Below are 16,270 nucleotides of genomic sequence, written 5' to 3'. Positions count from 1 at the left end.
TGATACAGCTTTGGCCAACATACACACAGGAGAGAAATTGTTGACATGTGGAACCCAAGTACAGAAAATCTTTCATTTTCCTCCCTGTCTGTTCACCAAATAAGTTTTTGTTTATTTAAAGACTACAGAGGATTTGGCTGTTAAGAACCAAATGCCTTTGGAGTGGAGTTACAACATAATTTATCATTTCCTCTGTTTATTAAAAAATCCTGCATCTTTGAGAAGCACATTTGCAGTGAGTGGGGGATTTCGGCCACTCATGAAAGACTGTTGCAAAGCCCCTGTCATGTGGCTCACCCCAAAAGAGGCTCCTTAATTGCTGTATCTATCCCTGCTCTTCCCCCAGCTGACTTCTGATAATGTGATGACCACTTAGGGCTGGTGAATGGGGTTAGAGGACAGGTAAGTGGGGCAGGAGACTGTGTTAGTTTAACTTTGACCCAATTTTGACCTTGAATCCTCACTGCATGTTTCACCAGTGTAAGTAAAGAGGCAAGTGCAACCCTTATTACCTCCAGCACAGGAGAGAATCTGGAGGAAGTCAAAGAGCAAAGAGAAGTTGGATGTTACTTTGAAAGAACTCAGCCAGGCCTTGCCACCACCAAAGTGGGCTCCATTCTGAAAGCAGACACCTTGCAGAACTGGAATGAACTTCCTACTTTTCCACCCAATAGATTATTATAGACAGCAATTTAGTTCAGTGCACTATGTACCCCCCCAAAACAGGGGTCATATCTTTCCCATTTTTGTATTGCCAGTACATAGTTCACTACCTGACAAACAATTGGTGCTCACTAAATGCTAATGAAGGCAGCAGGACACAGTGGTTCCTTCCAGATTAGTGAGGTGCTGAGAGAGCGTGAGCCCAGAGAAGGCATGGAAGCTCCATACCCTCTCCCTCTCCCTTAACTTTGCCCTGTGTACCTCCTTCATTGGGCTGTTCAGCTGTATTTTTTATAATAAACCAGTGAACGTGTTTCCCTGAGTTGTTTGAGCTGTCCTAGGAAATTAGCTGAACCAAAGGAAGTCAAGGACTCTAGTTTGTAGTTGGTCAGTCAGGAGTATGGGTGGCCCAGACTCATGACTGGCATCAAAAGTGTTGGCAGTCTTGGGAGATGGAGCCCTCAACCTGTGGGATCTGACACTATTTCCAGGCAATGTCAGAACTGAATTGAATTATAGGATACCCAGTTGGTGTCTGCTGGAGAATTGCTTGGTGTGTGGGGGAAACAAACTCACACACCTTGTCACAGAAGTGTTCCCATGTTGAGTGTGAAAGTACAAAAGGAAAAAAAGTTTGTTTTTTTCCTTTTACATTAGCACATCAGGCCTCAATTTGAATTCCAGCTCTGCTACTTGCTAGCTGTGTAACCCTGCACAAGAAACTTCACCTCTATGTAAATGACGCTGACAATGAATCATGAAAACCTTCTACCACTGATCAGCTTTGCTTTGTTACTTTGGGCAAATTACCTAATACTGTCAAGACTTAGTTTTCCTATTTGTAAAATGAAGATAATACATATCTCTTAAGTTTACTGTCAAGATTATAAATAATGCCTAGAACTATACCTAACTCATAATGGCTATATTAGGAATGAATGAATGAATAAAAAATAATTGGAGGGAAAAAACCTAACAACCCAGTATCCGAAAATAAGCCACAATAAACTACTTGTCTGTCAACAATGGGCAGGCCCTGCAGGAAAGGTATGTCACTACCAAGTAAATGTTGAGAACAAGTACAAGAGTGGAAAATGATAGAAAGAGAGTGTTAAGACCAGAAAGAAAAGAAGTCAGCATTTGCTGGGTAGCTACTATGTGCAATTTATTCACAATACAACATATGACTGCCTACTATGCTCCAGGCATTTCACAAAGTTCTGAGGATATACAGGCTAATTACATGCAAAAAGAATACTTAGAGTTCGTACAAAGCAGTAGACTGTGCTATGAGAGCCGGTAATGAGGGTCCTAGGTTAGAGGGGAAAAGAAGACTTCCCAGAGGATGTGATATCTAAGACAAGGCCTGATGATAAACAGGACTGGCCAGGTAAGGAGGGGAAGAGAGATCCAGGCAGAGAAAAGAGCATGTGTGAAGATGACTCACAAGCAAAACTACTGTTCTGGGTGCCTCACATACAGATCCTCAGTGATCATCAATCCAGACCAACTCTATTCTTTCCTTTGTGGTTGTTATTCCTTCCAATTTATTTAGATTTTATTGTTTAGTGAAAATGGGCCTCTAGTAAAGTGTCCAGTCACAGGTGAAGGCCAATATCAGAGTTTTAAAATGGGAACAGAGCCTAATTATTCGAAAAGGAGGCTCCTAAGATGAGGAGCAGGTGGTACTAAGCCTGCCAATGGCCTCAGTCCCTTGGCAACATCAAGTCAAAGCAAATGCCTGAGTACAGGCCCTTTGCCAGCAGCAAGTATTTTCTGAGAGCCACCCACATCAGAAGGCCCAGAGCAGAAGCAGGAAGAGAATGAACATGTCTGAGTGTTCCCCTGGAAGGCTGGGCCTCACAAGGACAGCCTTCTGTCAGCATGGTGACAATCTTCTGTGTGGAGGGAGAGAGGTCCCAATGTGCCACCCATGGGATCCAGCAGAAACTGGCTCTGGAGTATTGCTGGCCCCAGTGGACTTTCTTTCATCCAAGGAGTTCTTTGGTCTTCACTGCCAGATGCCTGTCCAGTTCTGCCACTGTGTCATCGGCCATTTGGCTGATCTGCAAGAACACAAAATGAGACAGCCTGATTAATAAGGCTGGAAAAGGGTAGGGGGATGAATATTCCAGAAACATGAAAAGGTTATGTGAGAAATAATAATAGTGACAAAAGTTCACATTAAGTACCAGTCAGGCACTGTACTAAGAACTTTATATATACATTCTTTTTTTTTTTTTGAGACAAAGTCTCGCTCTGTCGCCCAGGCTGGAGTGCAGTGGCGCAATCTCGGCTCACTGCAAGCTCCGCCTCCTGGGTTCACGCCATTCTCCTACCCCAGCCTCCCGAGTAGCTGGGACTACAGGTGCCCGTCACCACGCCCGGCTAATTTTTTTTTGTATTTTTAGTAGAGATGGGGTTTCACCGTGCTCGCCAGAATGGTCTCGATCTCCTGTCCTCGTGATCCTCCCACCTTGGCCTCCCAAAGTGCTGGGATTACAGGCGTAAGCCACCACACCCGGCCTATATATACATTCTTTTTAACTCTTAACAGCAAACCCATAAGATAGATACTATTATTATCCCCATTTTGCAGATAGGAAAACTGAGGCATTTAGATCGCTTATTCAGGACACATAGCTAGAAAGTTGGAATGACAAAATTTAATCCACAGCATTCATATTCCACAGCCCAAAATTCTTTACTATTATTCTACAATATAGAGAAGCTAGTCTTATCTGTTCCTTAATGAGCCTCTAGAATTTCCTACACCTGAAACACTTTGTATATAAAGCCCTCATACAAATTGATAAGAATATTAAGATCCCAATAGTTAAGTGAAAAAAAAAAGCCTTGAAAAAAAATGAGGTACATCTGGTTACCAAACATGGAAAATAGACATCAAAGAAATGCAAATTAAAACAAGATACAATTCAGCTATCATAGCAAAATTTGATGCTGTGGTTTTTAATTACAATATTCAATGCCAGCAAACTATGATGAAATGGATAAGCTCATATATCACTGATAGAAATTCAAATTGATGCAAATGTGCATACCATTTAACCCCAAAATCTCTCAACTGGGAAATTATCACATGAACAGGATCTGAAAAAATTTTCTGAAGTTCTATACACAAAGATATTTATCCCAGCTTTATATTTAATAATACAAAAATTAGAAAATCTAAAGTTATAGAATGGGGAAGTAGTTGAATACATATAGTCATTAAAAATGGTTAAGATTTTCTACTACTTAAGGATAGGGTGTTAATATGAATAACATTCCAGTACATATGGAAACATGCTCACATTATCCTTGAATTGAAGAAAAGCAGGACACAAAATTGTGTATATACATAGTAGAAATGATCTCTAAAATATGTAAACAAAAAATTGTGTATTTTTAAAAACTGGAAGGAAACTTGTCAAAATATTAATAGTGGTTATATTTTACTGATGGGAAGACAGGCAATGTATTGTTCATGTCCATCTCTGTCACATCCAGCCTAGGACCTAACACATATCAAGTTCTCAGGAAAAACACACTAAGTGAATAATTATTGAAGTTTTCTGTGCTTTTCTATATTTTCCAAATTTTCTGCCATAAACATGTACTCCAAGAATGAAAAAACACAATACAGTTTAGTAGCTGCTGCAGTCTCCTTCCTATGTCGAAAAGAGACTGAAAGCAGGAAGCCTTAGGCAGGAGGCTTTAAGGGCTGCAGCATGTGCCAAGGATCTGCATGCTCAGCAGCATAGCGGCTGTTGGACATCTTTATTTGCAGACCACAGGCCTTGGCTAGGAATTGAGAAGTAAATGCACTAAAAAGGGTAGAAACTAAAAAGGATTTAGAGCAATCGGTCCCGGGCAGGGAGGTGGCCAGGCTCTCACCATAGCAACAGCTGTGCATTTTTTCAGCTAGAAAAGCAAAACACCTGGGGGCTGCCAGACACTCTGCAAGAGTGGCTGGACTCAGAATGACAGCTTGGTCCCTCCTCACTCAGCTAGCCACAAAGCCTTGAGATGCTTTTGCCCCCTGTGGCTGCCTTGCATGGGGTGTGGCATGGTGCCCAGCAGTACTCCAACACCTGCAGGCTGGCAGCCTGGGACAGCCAGGAATGATGGCTGAAAGCCTCCTCTGGAAAAATGGCTTTGAGGGTAGTTTGGGGACAGGGAGGATGGGGACTGGGAGGAGGGAGAGTACTTAGGGTAATACTTAGGGTAACAATTTGATAACATGGGTTCTGGGTGAAATTAGTGGGTTGAAAATGTGTAGGTCATTTCTCCACTTTGACTCTGAGTTTCCTCATCTATCAAATTAATATGCATGCACATTTTAAACTGGTTATTTGCTATTTCGTGTTACTATAACTTTTACTATCACTTCCTGACTTCTTTCCAATTAATTAATGAAAAAGGGCAGGTGTGGTGGCTCACACCTGTAATCCCAGCACTTTGGGAGGCTGAGGTGGGAGGATCACTTGAGTCGAGGAGTTTGAGACCAGCCTGGCAACAAGGGGAAACCCCATCTCTAAAAAAACACAAAAAATTAGCCAGGCATGGTGGCACACGCCTGTAGTCCCGGCTATTCAGGAAGCTGAGATGGGAGGATAGCTTGAGCCCAGGAGGTGGAGGATGCAGTGAGCCGACATGGTGCCACTGCACTCCAACCTGGGCAACAGAGACTCTCTCTCAAAAAAAAAAAAATTAATGAAAATATTTACTAACATTTTACCATAGTACAAGCATAAGGTGTTCTTGGGGACAGCCTGCCTGTAAGTTCATCTTTTCCATCTTTATCAGACGTCTTAAAATAATGATTAATAGCAACAAGGCCAACAACAGCTTCCACTTACCGAGTACTTACCACATGTCAGACACTTGCCTAAAACTTTACATGCATTATTGCACACAATCCCTATAACATACGAAAGACTATTATCTCTCTTTACCATATAATAAACATTATTTAACTTGACAGTTGCATAGTAGGAATGCAAAGTGTCTTATCTTCTGTTACTTCATTCAAATCCAACAACCTCACATAGCCTCTATAAAGCAGGTAGAATAGGTATTATCCCCATTTTACAGAGGAGTAAATCAAGGCACAGAATGTTAACTGATCTGTCCAAGATCACATAAAAAGTCAGTGGTTGTAATCCCAGCACTTTGGGAGGCCAAGGCGGGCGGATCACGGGGTCAGGAGATCGAGACCAACCTGGCTAACACGGTGAAACCTCGTCTCTACTAAAAATACAAAAAATTAGCCGGGTATGGTGGCAGGAGCCTGTAGTCCCAGCTACTGGGGAGGCTGGGGCAGGAGAACAGCGTGAACCCAGGAGGCAGAGCTTGCAGTGAGCCAAGACTGCGCCACTGCACTCCAGCCTTGGGGACAGAGCCAGGCTCTGTCTCAAAACAAAAAAAAAAAAAGAAAGAAATTCAGCAGTGTGGCTGAGCCAAGAACTCACCTACCTTAATGGCCAGTTTGAGGCTCTTATTCCATTTTGGAGGGGTCCCACAGCACCTGGCCTAGTCCTGCCTCATTTCAGACAGGCTGTGTTAGGGACATTAACTGTCAATCCAAGTTCTACATTTAAAGTCACAAGACTGGGGAGAAGAGAAGGATAAAGAAATAGGGCGAACAATTATTGAGGACCAGCCACCATACTAGCCACTTTTAAGTATGTAGCATCATTTGGTCCTCATATCAATCCTGTGCTCCCACTTTATGGATGAAGAAACAGAGGCTCAAAAAGGTGACACCATTTGCTGACATTAACAGCTAAGAAGTAAAACAGCCAGGATTTTAATCTAGGTCTGTCTCACTCCAAAGCAAGAACCCTTGCAAACATAATACCCCGCCTCAGAGATTGTAACATCGTCATCATCATTATCATCATCACATTTGCTACTTACAAATTCAGGAAAATGAAAGGCAGGGACAGAGAAGGGGAATGGCAGGAGCACAGAGTACACTCCTGGGGCAGGCCCGCCTACCAGCCATCCTTCCTGAGGCCTAGCTCAAAACACCCGCTGCCTTGCCTGGACCAGCCTCCCTGCCTTCCACCCGTCTGCCAGGAGCCTTTCCCTCCTTTAGCTCTGCTAGCACCCAGCTTTGCTCATTTCAGAGCAGCACTGTTTCTCAGGGAAAGGCAGCAGTGAAAGGATCTTGGCCAGATTTACTGGTGGTTTCTGCCAAGTGCTTTAATGTTCAGCAGGCCCATTTACAGCAAACCAAAGCAAAGGTGAAACAGCAGGCTGGCAGATGTCAGAGTCCTGAGCGGGAAGACCTCGGTCCTTCTTCAGCACAGCTTGCCTGGAATAGGGGTTGGGAAGTAGCGGGGGGGGGGGACAGTTCAGGAAATCTGGGGGTCAAATATGACTATAGGGATAGAACCTACAAATGAATCATTTCATTCTTATTTTTATTTATTTATTTTTTTTGAGATGGAGTCTCGCTCTGTCGCCCAGGCTGGAATGTAGTGGTGCGATTTCGGCTCACTGCAAGCTCTGCCTCCCGGGTTCAAGCGATTCTCCTGCCTCAGCCTCCCGAGTAGCTGGGACTACGGGCGCCCACCACCATGCCCGGCTAATTTTTTATGTTTTTAGTAGAGACAGGCTTTCACCGTGTTAGCCAGGATGGTCTCGATCTCCTGACTTTGTGAACCACCTGCCTGGACCTCCCAAAGTGCTGGGATTATAAGCGTGAGCCACTGCGCCCGGCCTATCATTTCATTCTTATACACCAAAAATTGAAGAAGCATTTTTATAATAAAGCTTTAAAAAATCTGACCTCAAAAGATTTTTGAAAAATTAAAAAAGATAATCTCACTCAAAATAAAATCCAAATTGTTTATAATCCCATCATCTGAAATGACCACCTTTAATATTTTGACATGTATAAGCTGCCGACCCCATGTACATGTGACTTTTCTTTATAAAACTAAAATCAAACTGCTGTATAATCTACCTTTTAAAAGCAAATTCCAAAAAAATTTACCATGTCTATAAAATATTTTTATAACTTTCTATGTAGATTCTAATGAATGTAAAACAATTTACTTCCCACAGTCAGAAATTTATAGACAGTTTCCAGTTTTCTACTATTATATATATCAATGAACATTCCTATAAATAAGGCTCTTGATTATTTATTTTGGGCAAATTCCTAAGTCACTAAATCAGAAATGTATGGATTTTAGTATATATTATCCTCTAGAAAGGTCGTAAGGATTTATACAAAGAATAACAATCTTTTCTGTAGAGTGTGAAAGTAAAAGCAACAGTTCCCAGATAAGCAACATTTTCAGCTCAGATAAAAAATTCTAGGTTCAAGTGTTAGGGGTTATAAAAGGCAAATTAAATACATATGTATTCTAAAAACATAGTAGTATGTACCAAGAATCTTATAAAAAATATGCAATCCCTCTGTACAGTAATTCCACACTTGGGACGTTTCAGTCTATTCTAAGGAAATCATCTCAACAGAGATTTATATATATATATATTCACTGCAACCTTATAACAAAAAAGTTTCAACAAACTCAAATGTCCAAAAAGAGGGCTTATGAAAGTGAACATCACACCACCAACTATTTAGCAGCCATCAGAAAGAGTTTTACAAAGAGTTTTTCAAGACATGAAAAATGCTAATGCCTTTGAGGTCAAATAGAAAATAAAAAGCTGAATACAAAATTGTATATATACTATATGTTATCAATCATGTTTAAAACTATGTAGTTTTTTTTTTTTTAAAAAAAAGGAAAAAAGAAATATTCCAAAATGTTAAAGAGTGGTTGCCTCTCCAATGTGGGAGGGGAGGATGTACTTTCTCCCATTGTTTTAAGCAGTCTTCTGTACTCCACATTTTCTCCAATGAACATATATTGCTTTGACAATAAGGAACAAAAGTAAACAAAATTTTAAAACTGATGAAGCAACAATCAGCCATAACCTTGTTTTATATCTTTAAAACATGCACGCACACGTACACACACACCAAAAATTCCAGTCTGGGGCCTTCTGACAGTAGAAAGAACACCATGAAGTGTATATAAGGCTCTCTACTGTTCCAAACTTTTAACTTTATGACAGTAAATTAAGTTATTAACAATCCTGGTTAAGAATAAACATTTAGCTGGGCACTCATGCCCGTAATCCCAGCACTTTGGGGGGCTAAGGTGGGCAGATCATCTGAGGTCAGGAGTTCAAGACCAGCCTGGCAAACATGGTGAAACCCCATCTCTACTAAAAATAAAAAAATTAGCAGGGCATGGTGGCACGTGCCTGTAATCCCAGCTACTCGGGAGGCTGAGGCAGGAGAATCGCTTGAACCCAGGAGGTAGAGGTTGCAGTGAGCCGAGATTGCGCCACTGCACTTCAGCCTGGGCAACAACAACAACAAAAAAGAATAAACATTTAAATAATAATATTTTTAGAAAGACATCTATGATATATCATATCATATAAATAGTACGATACTTTTTCTTGTTTCAAGAGATAACTTGAAGTTCTACACTAAAATGTTAACAACAGTCATCTGAGTGCTGAGATTTCAATTACTTTCTTCGTTGTTTTAGCAGCAAAACGAATACAGCTATTTTCACTTAAAAAAATCACAGTAAGAAGCACTAAAAAAAAAAAATCTAATCTGAAGAGGATGGCGAAAAGCCAGTGCTAATGAGTGAAGGCTTCCAGCAAGGTCTTTGTCAAGAGAGTTTTATCAAGAATGCTTGCTATCTGATCATTCTTCCTCTTTCAGGAGTTGTGGGCTCTGGTCCCTGAGGCAGATGTCCTGGCTTGCTGAGTGACTAGTGCCTGGCAGGCCCTGAAGGTCCATAGGCTTACCACCAAGAAGCAATGACAAGGCAAAGCAGTGAAGAAATCCCGTAGGAGAAAGACAAGGAGCTGACCCAGCTGGAGCCAGGGCCCAGACTATTAATGAGGCCTGGTCAGTGCTCAGGAAAGGCCCGCCTAATCTCTGAACCTCCTCTTTTAGCTGATACAGGGAAGGAGGAGGGCAGAGAGATGGCAAGAGGGGAGTTTTGAGGGTTTGGGTGTCAGGTACACTAATGGTGCTTTCTAGCATACCAAGGAAACCATGCAAGGCAGAAATTACCAATCCCTTTTTACAGAAAACAGACTCCAAAGAATCAAGCAACTTCCCCAAGGTCATAGGACATCAAGTGCAGAACAATCTTTTTCTAACTCTAGTATCATTACACAGGTACATTACAAGGCTTCTAGGTCATTATCTTCTATGTGTGCTTTTACAGAATTACCTGAGAGCTTTTTAAAACTACACATTCCAGCTGGGCGCACCTGTTATCCCAGCTACAGGAGGACTGCTTGAGCCCAGGAGCCCAAGACCAGCCTGGGCAACACAGTGAGACCCCATCTCAAGAAAAATGAATTAATAAAAGTAAGTAAAATAAAAATGTACATTCCTAGGCAGAGCTACTGTATCAGAAAATGTATCAGAAAATGCAGGAGCAGGGCCCAGGAAGCCACCTAAAATTCCCCCCCAGGTGACTGTTGTGGCTGTCCTACCAGTAAAATGTTAGTAAAACTAGCATTTTAACTGCTGGTGGAGGAGAAGGGGAGCAGCTAGTCAATTTATGAACTTCTCCAGGGGTCCCTTGCTTCTCGCTTCTCTCTTCACTCCCTATCCAGCCCACACGCCTGTTCAATCTCCCTAAAACAATGCTTTATTGTGGATGAGGAGGCTTTAAGGCCTATCAAACCCTTTATATTACATTGAACATTACTAATTCTATCTCCACATCTTTCCATAGGTGCCACTCAGGTTCAGGCCACCATCACTTCCTGGTTGGATTTCTGCAGCAGCATCCCTATCTCCCTGCCTCCAGTCTTGCCCCCTACAATCTGTTTTCTACCTGGCCACCATAGTCATCTTTCATAAACATAGATGTGCTCTCTCCATCATCTAAAAAAAATCTTTTAAGCATGTCACTGTATGAGAATCACCTGAGAAGGATTTAAAATACAGATTCCTGGCTCTGTCCCAGATTCATTGACTCAATCTCTGGAAATGAGGCCCCAGATACCTGGATTTTTATAAGCTACCCAAGTGATTAAGGTACTCTGGTAGATTAGATGCTGTTCGGCAAATATTCACTTCTTTCCCCAGACCTCCATAAATATATATATTTCCTTGTACCAAAGATATTGAGCTTGGCCCATGTGACTTGCTTTGGCCAATCAAATGTGACAAGAGCAGGTGTTTAAAATGTACTTGAGTGGTTGGGCTTATGATCTTGGCATCTGCTGTTACCATGAAAAGAGGCCCTAGGAAACCTGTTGGCTTCGGAAGATTGAGAGATATATAAAGCAGATGTGAACCCAATCCAAGATCTGGAGCCAAGCCCACTGAGCCCAGCCTAGAATAGCTACACCCCAGCTCGCCCATGGAAATGAGAACAAGAAATAATGCTTTGATATTGTCGATCACTGAGTTTTGGGGTAGTTATGTACCATTATTGTGGCCATACATGACTAATATAGATGCACAGCCAATGCGGGAAAGTCTGTACATGTTAACATTCAAACTCCTAAACCTGGTATACGAGACCTTCCTTCTATTATGTAGCCACTCTGTTTTCTTTATTCATTCCCTAGTCTTATCCTACGTTCAAACCCCAATGATCTTAACTGAATATTGTTTTTATATCACCATACCTTTGTACATATGGTTACACTTTTCCCCCTTGTCTCTCACTATTTTACTCCAGTAGCTTAAGACTTATTCAAGTGCCACTACTCAGCACACTGAGAACACTAAGTGCTCAATTCTCAGCAACCAGAAAACCAGACAGGACAGCATTAGCATAGAGGCTCTGAAATCAGTCTGCCTAAGTATGGATCCGATTTCTACCAATTTCCAGCAGCGTGATTTCGGGCAAGTTATTTAACTTGCCTGAATCTCAGTTTCCTTACTACCTACCTCATAGTTTTGTAGTGATGAGGGTAAATGAAGTAATATAAAGTGTTCAGCACAAAACCTGGTACACAATACAAGTGTCTTATCCTCCTCTATGGATCCCTCTGAATCTGGCATTAGGCTAGGCCCAGAACAGAGACTCAGACAATGTTGATAACGTGAATGAAAGATCAGAGGTATTCTGTTTTAACTGTCCTCACCTCAAACATGAACAAATGATTCCTTGTGCTGAATACATAGACACTACTACATTGTTGGCAATAGTACCTGTTTCTCTATTAGCCTAATGGTGTCCTCCGAGACTGTATCCTTGGATTTCTTCAGCTTGTTCATTGAGTTGGTGCGAACCTTCCGTAAAGAGTCTTTGGCCTTGTTGGTGTTCTGTTTGGCCAGTTTCACCAGCATTTCTCTGTGCTCTCTGGTTACTCTGATAAAAGACAAAAGACATTCAACAAAATCATTCTATACATTAACTGCTGGCCAAGAATTTAACATCACTCTGTCAACCAGTTCAGCAGTTTGTAACTTTCCTCTCTGTGGGCTGAACTCCTGGAATTTCCAGGAGGAGGAAAACGCATGTATAAAGGCTTTAAGGTGCCCAAACATGGGCAAACTGGGTTTGACTTTGTATAAGGTACCAAACTTCCCAGTGACAGAACTGGGATTCAAATCCCAATATTTCTGGCCTGTATTCTTTCTGCTACTCTTCTAATCTATTTCAAGTAAATCATGCACTGCTGCCGTTACTTCTGCTTCCAGGCAGAAAGCTCTTCACAGTCAGTAATATGAAGCTTGGGACTGAAAAGGACAAAACCACCAAGAGCCCATGCTTCATTTAAGGAATTGGCTGGAGCACTGATAACAAAGAAAGGAGTGACAAGAAAACAGGCTGGGAAGCCATATCACAGAGAGTCTTGCAAGGTCACAAACCATGTTTTACAGATGAAGAAAATGAGGCCCAAAGAAATTTGGTACCTTACACAAAGTCAGACCCAGTCAAACCCAAGCTGGCCTGTCACAAAAGCCAATGGTCTTAGTATGACAGCATTCCTCTGCCCCCTGGGTCTTGAAATGGACATGCTTATGCTTCCTTACTCTCAAATCAACACGGTTCTTGCTCAAGGAAGGACAATCCCAAGTTCTGGGTACATGTTCAGTGTGGAATAGTGATGAGCAGCTGTTAAAGATTTAGTAACATCTACCTTATATTTTCTCTGCTGAGAAAAAAATTAAAGAATTTTGAGAAAGAATAAGCTCTGAAGTGAACAGTTATATTTATGTAAATCCTTTTGGATTCAGCTATTTGAAGGTATTCTCAAAATAACAATGAGTCTAATTACTACTATTATTAAACCCTTCTATGCCACGTGAGTACTTTAAGTATGTTACTTCATTGAATCCTCACAACTCTTCAAATGAGGAAACAGGCTCACAGATGTTAAGTGACTTGCCCATGAGCATGAGTGAGAGAACTGGGATTCAAACCCCGATCTTTCTGGCCTGTATTCTTTTTACTCTTGTAATCTATTTCAAGTAAATCACGCACTGCTGCCATTACTTCTGCTTCCAGGCAGAAAGCTCTTCAAAGTCAGTAATATGAAGCTTGGGACTGAAAAGGACAAAACCACCATGTCAGGAGTTTAGGGATTTGGATCAGATCTTGTTACTTTTATGGTTTTTAATTCATTGAACAAAAATCATGCTGACATGTTTAGGTCTCTTTTTTGTTCTGCCAAAGCATATGTCAGTATAAGGAAGGAACAGGAAAATTAAAACTTGATCCACTGATTCAAAGAACTTAATCCTGCTGAAATACTAAGAGGGGCAGAAAATAAATGAGTCTAAGTCTTTAAGAAACCTCATAAACTTCTCCAAAAAGAACATACTGAAGTATTTCAATATTGCATTTCACATAATTTCAAATAGGTATCTCACTGTTTAGAAAATGCTTAATAAAAGAAAAAAAAATTATCTGATCAACTTTTCACTACAGTGTTATATTTTAAATGGAGGAAAAAACATACATTTAAAAAATATAAAATGAGACTCAAAAAAACTTAAGAATTAAAGGCTATAGAAAGAAAACAAAATCATAATACAGGTAATTTGGCCTTAATAAAATGTATTATTTTGTATTTATTAATGCAAATGTGACATTACCACACTATTAACACCAGTTTCCACATGTAATAGTGTCCAATCACTGACATTGTCAAAAATATTTCCATTTCAGGATGCAAAGAGGCAATAATCAAAAAGATACTACATGGAAATGGAGAGTGGAGTGCAGTAAGAAGGGGGAAAGGGCGGGAGGAAGACAAACCATGCTGGACACAGGGAGGGCTGAGGGGGAGAAGGGCATGTGTGTGCTGGTTCAGGGTACTGAGCTGAAAAGTATCTAAAATACAAGATCAGAAGCAGTTAGGGTGATGGCAAGGCACGGGTTTTGAAGTCAGACAGACTAGGTTCATACCTGTATCTATTGCTCAGAAGTTGACTATCCTTGGGCAAGTTACTTAATCTCTGTGAGCCTCAGTTTCCTTATCTCTAAAATGAAGATTTAAAAAGACACCTTACAGGAGGATTAGGAGAAGCAGACACAACAGATAAAGTACCAATAAAGAGAGCAGCATATATAGTAGCTTTGAATAAATGATAATGTTTATGAATGTTTTAATCAAACATGTTTAATTACTTCCTCATGAAACAATGAGGGCATATCTGTTTTAGAAAATAAACATATTTTATTATGGAAATATTTTCATTCTTTTCCAAATGTGATTAATACATCTGATCATCTCCACCTTGCATTCCTGGGGTTCTGTGAGTATACATTAGAGTTTGTATTCCAGGCTTCTGAACTCAGCTGGTTAGTTCTGAGTACCCACTTTAAGTTGATGTGCATTCACCCATTAAGCACTGGCTGAGCCTCCTACCCTCTGTGCCAGTTCTTGGGCCAGACCAAGGAGCTCCAGAAGAGGCAGACCTGGCCCATCTTTTCCAGAGGCTCAGACTAGTGGTGGAGACAAACTTGTCAGCCACTACTTAGAAAGAGGATGACTGTTGCTAGTATCTACTGTGGAAGGAGCATACAGAAAACACAACACTTCTATCTTGAGATTTGGAAACTGCCTTATGGATGCACAGTAACTTGTTAGCTGCAGAAGAATGCAAAGTGCATTTTGGGAAGCACGGTGGGAGATGTAGTGGAGGGACAGCATGAAGCTGAAAAGGGTACATCCCAGTCAAATATACTCTACAGGCCTGGAGTTTTCAAATTCTTCTTTAGCCACAAACCCCTGGCTCTAAAGAAAACTGAGGCAAAGGCCCCATTTGCAAAACAGATAAAAAGAGACTACTTCAGTTGATGAGGAGGAGGGGTGGGCTCTATCCCAGGCTACAAAACTCAGATCCGACCCCACTTCCGGGCCTGCCACTTACAGGCTGAGTGACCCTATGCAAGTTATTTAAACAGTCTGAGCCTTGCTCTTCTCATTTGGAAACAGAAATTAAAAACAAACAAATGAAACAGAACCTCCCTTTCAGAGTTATTGTGAGATTTAGATGAGGTAATACATGGGAAGCATCCAGTACAAAGCCTGATAGAGAATAAACACTCAGGAAATGTAAACTGTCTCTGCTGCTGTTGTTGGTTACATTTTTGGAAGCCCTGAAGCATCTTCAAATAATGAAAGTTTTTAATCAACAGAGAAATGACAGAGCAAAGATCTATGCTATGGCAAGATGACTTTTTGAGATCTCACTGGTAATTTAACATCTCACAGACATTTTAAAATCCAAACGCTCTCAGCATGTAGCCCTGAAATTTTCTCTTTTCAGGATTCATTCATTCAATCTATAGCTTCATTCAACAACTACTTACTAGGCACCTACATTATAGACATTATGACAGAAAAAAGGGAGATAGCATTAAATACACAGGAGTTTACCATTTGGCAAGGAAGGCAGTCATTACACAAACATATGCAAATTAATGAATAAATTACAGTGGTAATATGCGCCATAAAGACATATAGAGGTTCTACAAAAATAATTAAGTGGGGAAAGGAGTCTGACCAACCTTTCTTTGTGGGACCCCAGGAACTAAATGTGGAGATACTGAGGCTAAGTGATATTTAAGTTGCACAAGAGTTGCAGGGATAGTGGAAGATCATTCTCACCAGAGGGAATGGCATACATAAGACTATAGCTCTTATAGGATGGAAACAAGGTGAGAGCATAGAAAGAAGAAGGCAAAGACTATCCCAAAAGAGAAGGGTGGAGAGGCTGGCAAGAGCAAGGCTTTGTAAGTCCTTCAATGTCATAGTAGGTCTTAGATCCACTGACAGCTCAATAAACAAAATATGGTATATGCATATAATATTATTGAGCCTTAAAAAGAAATGAGAATGTGATATATGCTATCACATGGATGAACCTTAGCATAAAAAACACTTAGCATAAAAAACATTATGCTAAGTGAAGTATGCCAGACTCATAGAGACACGTATTGTATGATTCCACTTACATGAAGTTCTTAAGAGTTGCCAAATTCATAGAGACGGGAAGTAGAATAGTGGTTACCAGGGACTAGGGGAAGAGGGAAGTGGGGAGTTGTTTAATAGGTACAGAGCTTTGCAG

At 40.9% G+C, this 16,270-nt stretch overlaps 1 protein-coding gene across 3 annotated transcripts in view; it reads right to left on the bottom strand.

The window, feature by feature from the left end:
- Positions 1-1,802: 1,802 nt before the first annotated feature.
- Positions 1,803-16,270, bottom strand: part of MRRF (mitochondrial ribosome recycling factor) — a 64,207-nt gene continuing 49,739 nt past the window's right edge. For 2 of the 3 annotated variants that reach the window (XM_054501336.2, XM_054501337.2), the window contains exons 6-7: positions 11,897-12,056; positions 1,803-2,729 (exon numbers count right to left, since the gene is read on the bottom strand). In XM_054501336.2, coding sequence (XP_054357311.1) covers positions 2,652-2,729; positions 11,897-12,056 — 238 coding nt within the window. In that variant the 3' untranslated portion in view covers positions 1,803-2,651. Of the gene's footprint in view, positions 2,730-11,896; positions 12,057-16,270 lie in introns of those variants that run through there. The other variant, XM_063649924.1, reaches the window with a different exon arrangement.

Source organism: Pongo pygmaeus, chromosome 13 (genome assembly GCF_028885625.2).
Source record: "Pongo pygmaeus isolate AG05252 chromosome 13, NHGRI_mPonPyg2-v2.0_pri, whole genome shotgun sequence".
Taxonomy (NCBI): Eukaryota; Metazoa; Chordata; class Mammalia; order Primates; family Hominidae; genus Pongo; species Pongo pygmaeus.
This window is presented reverse-complemented; position numbering and strand designations above follow the sequence as displayed.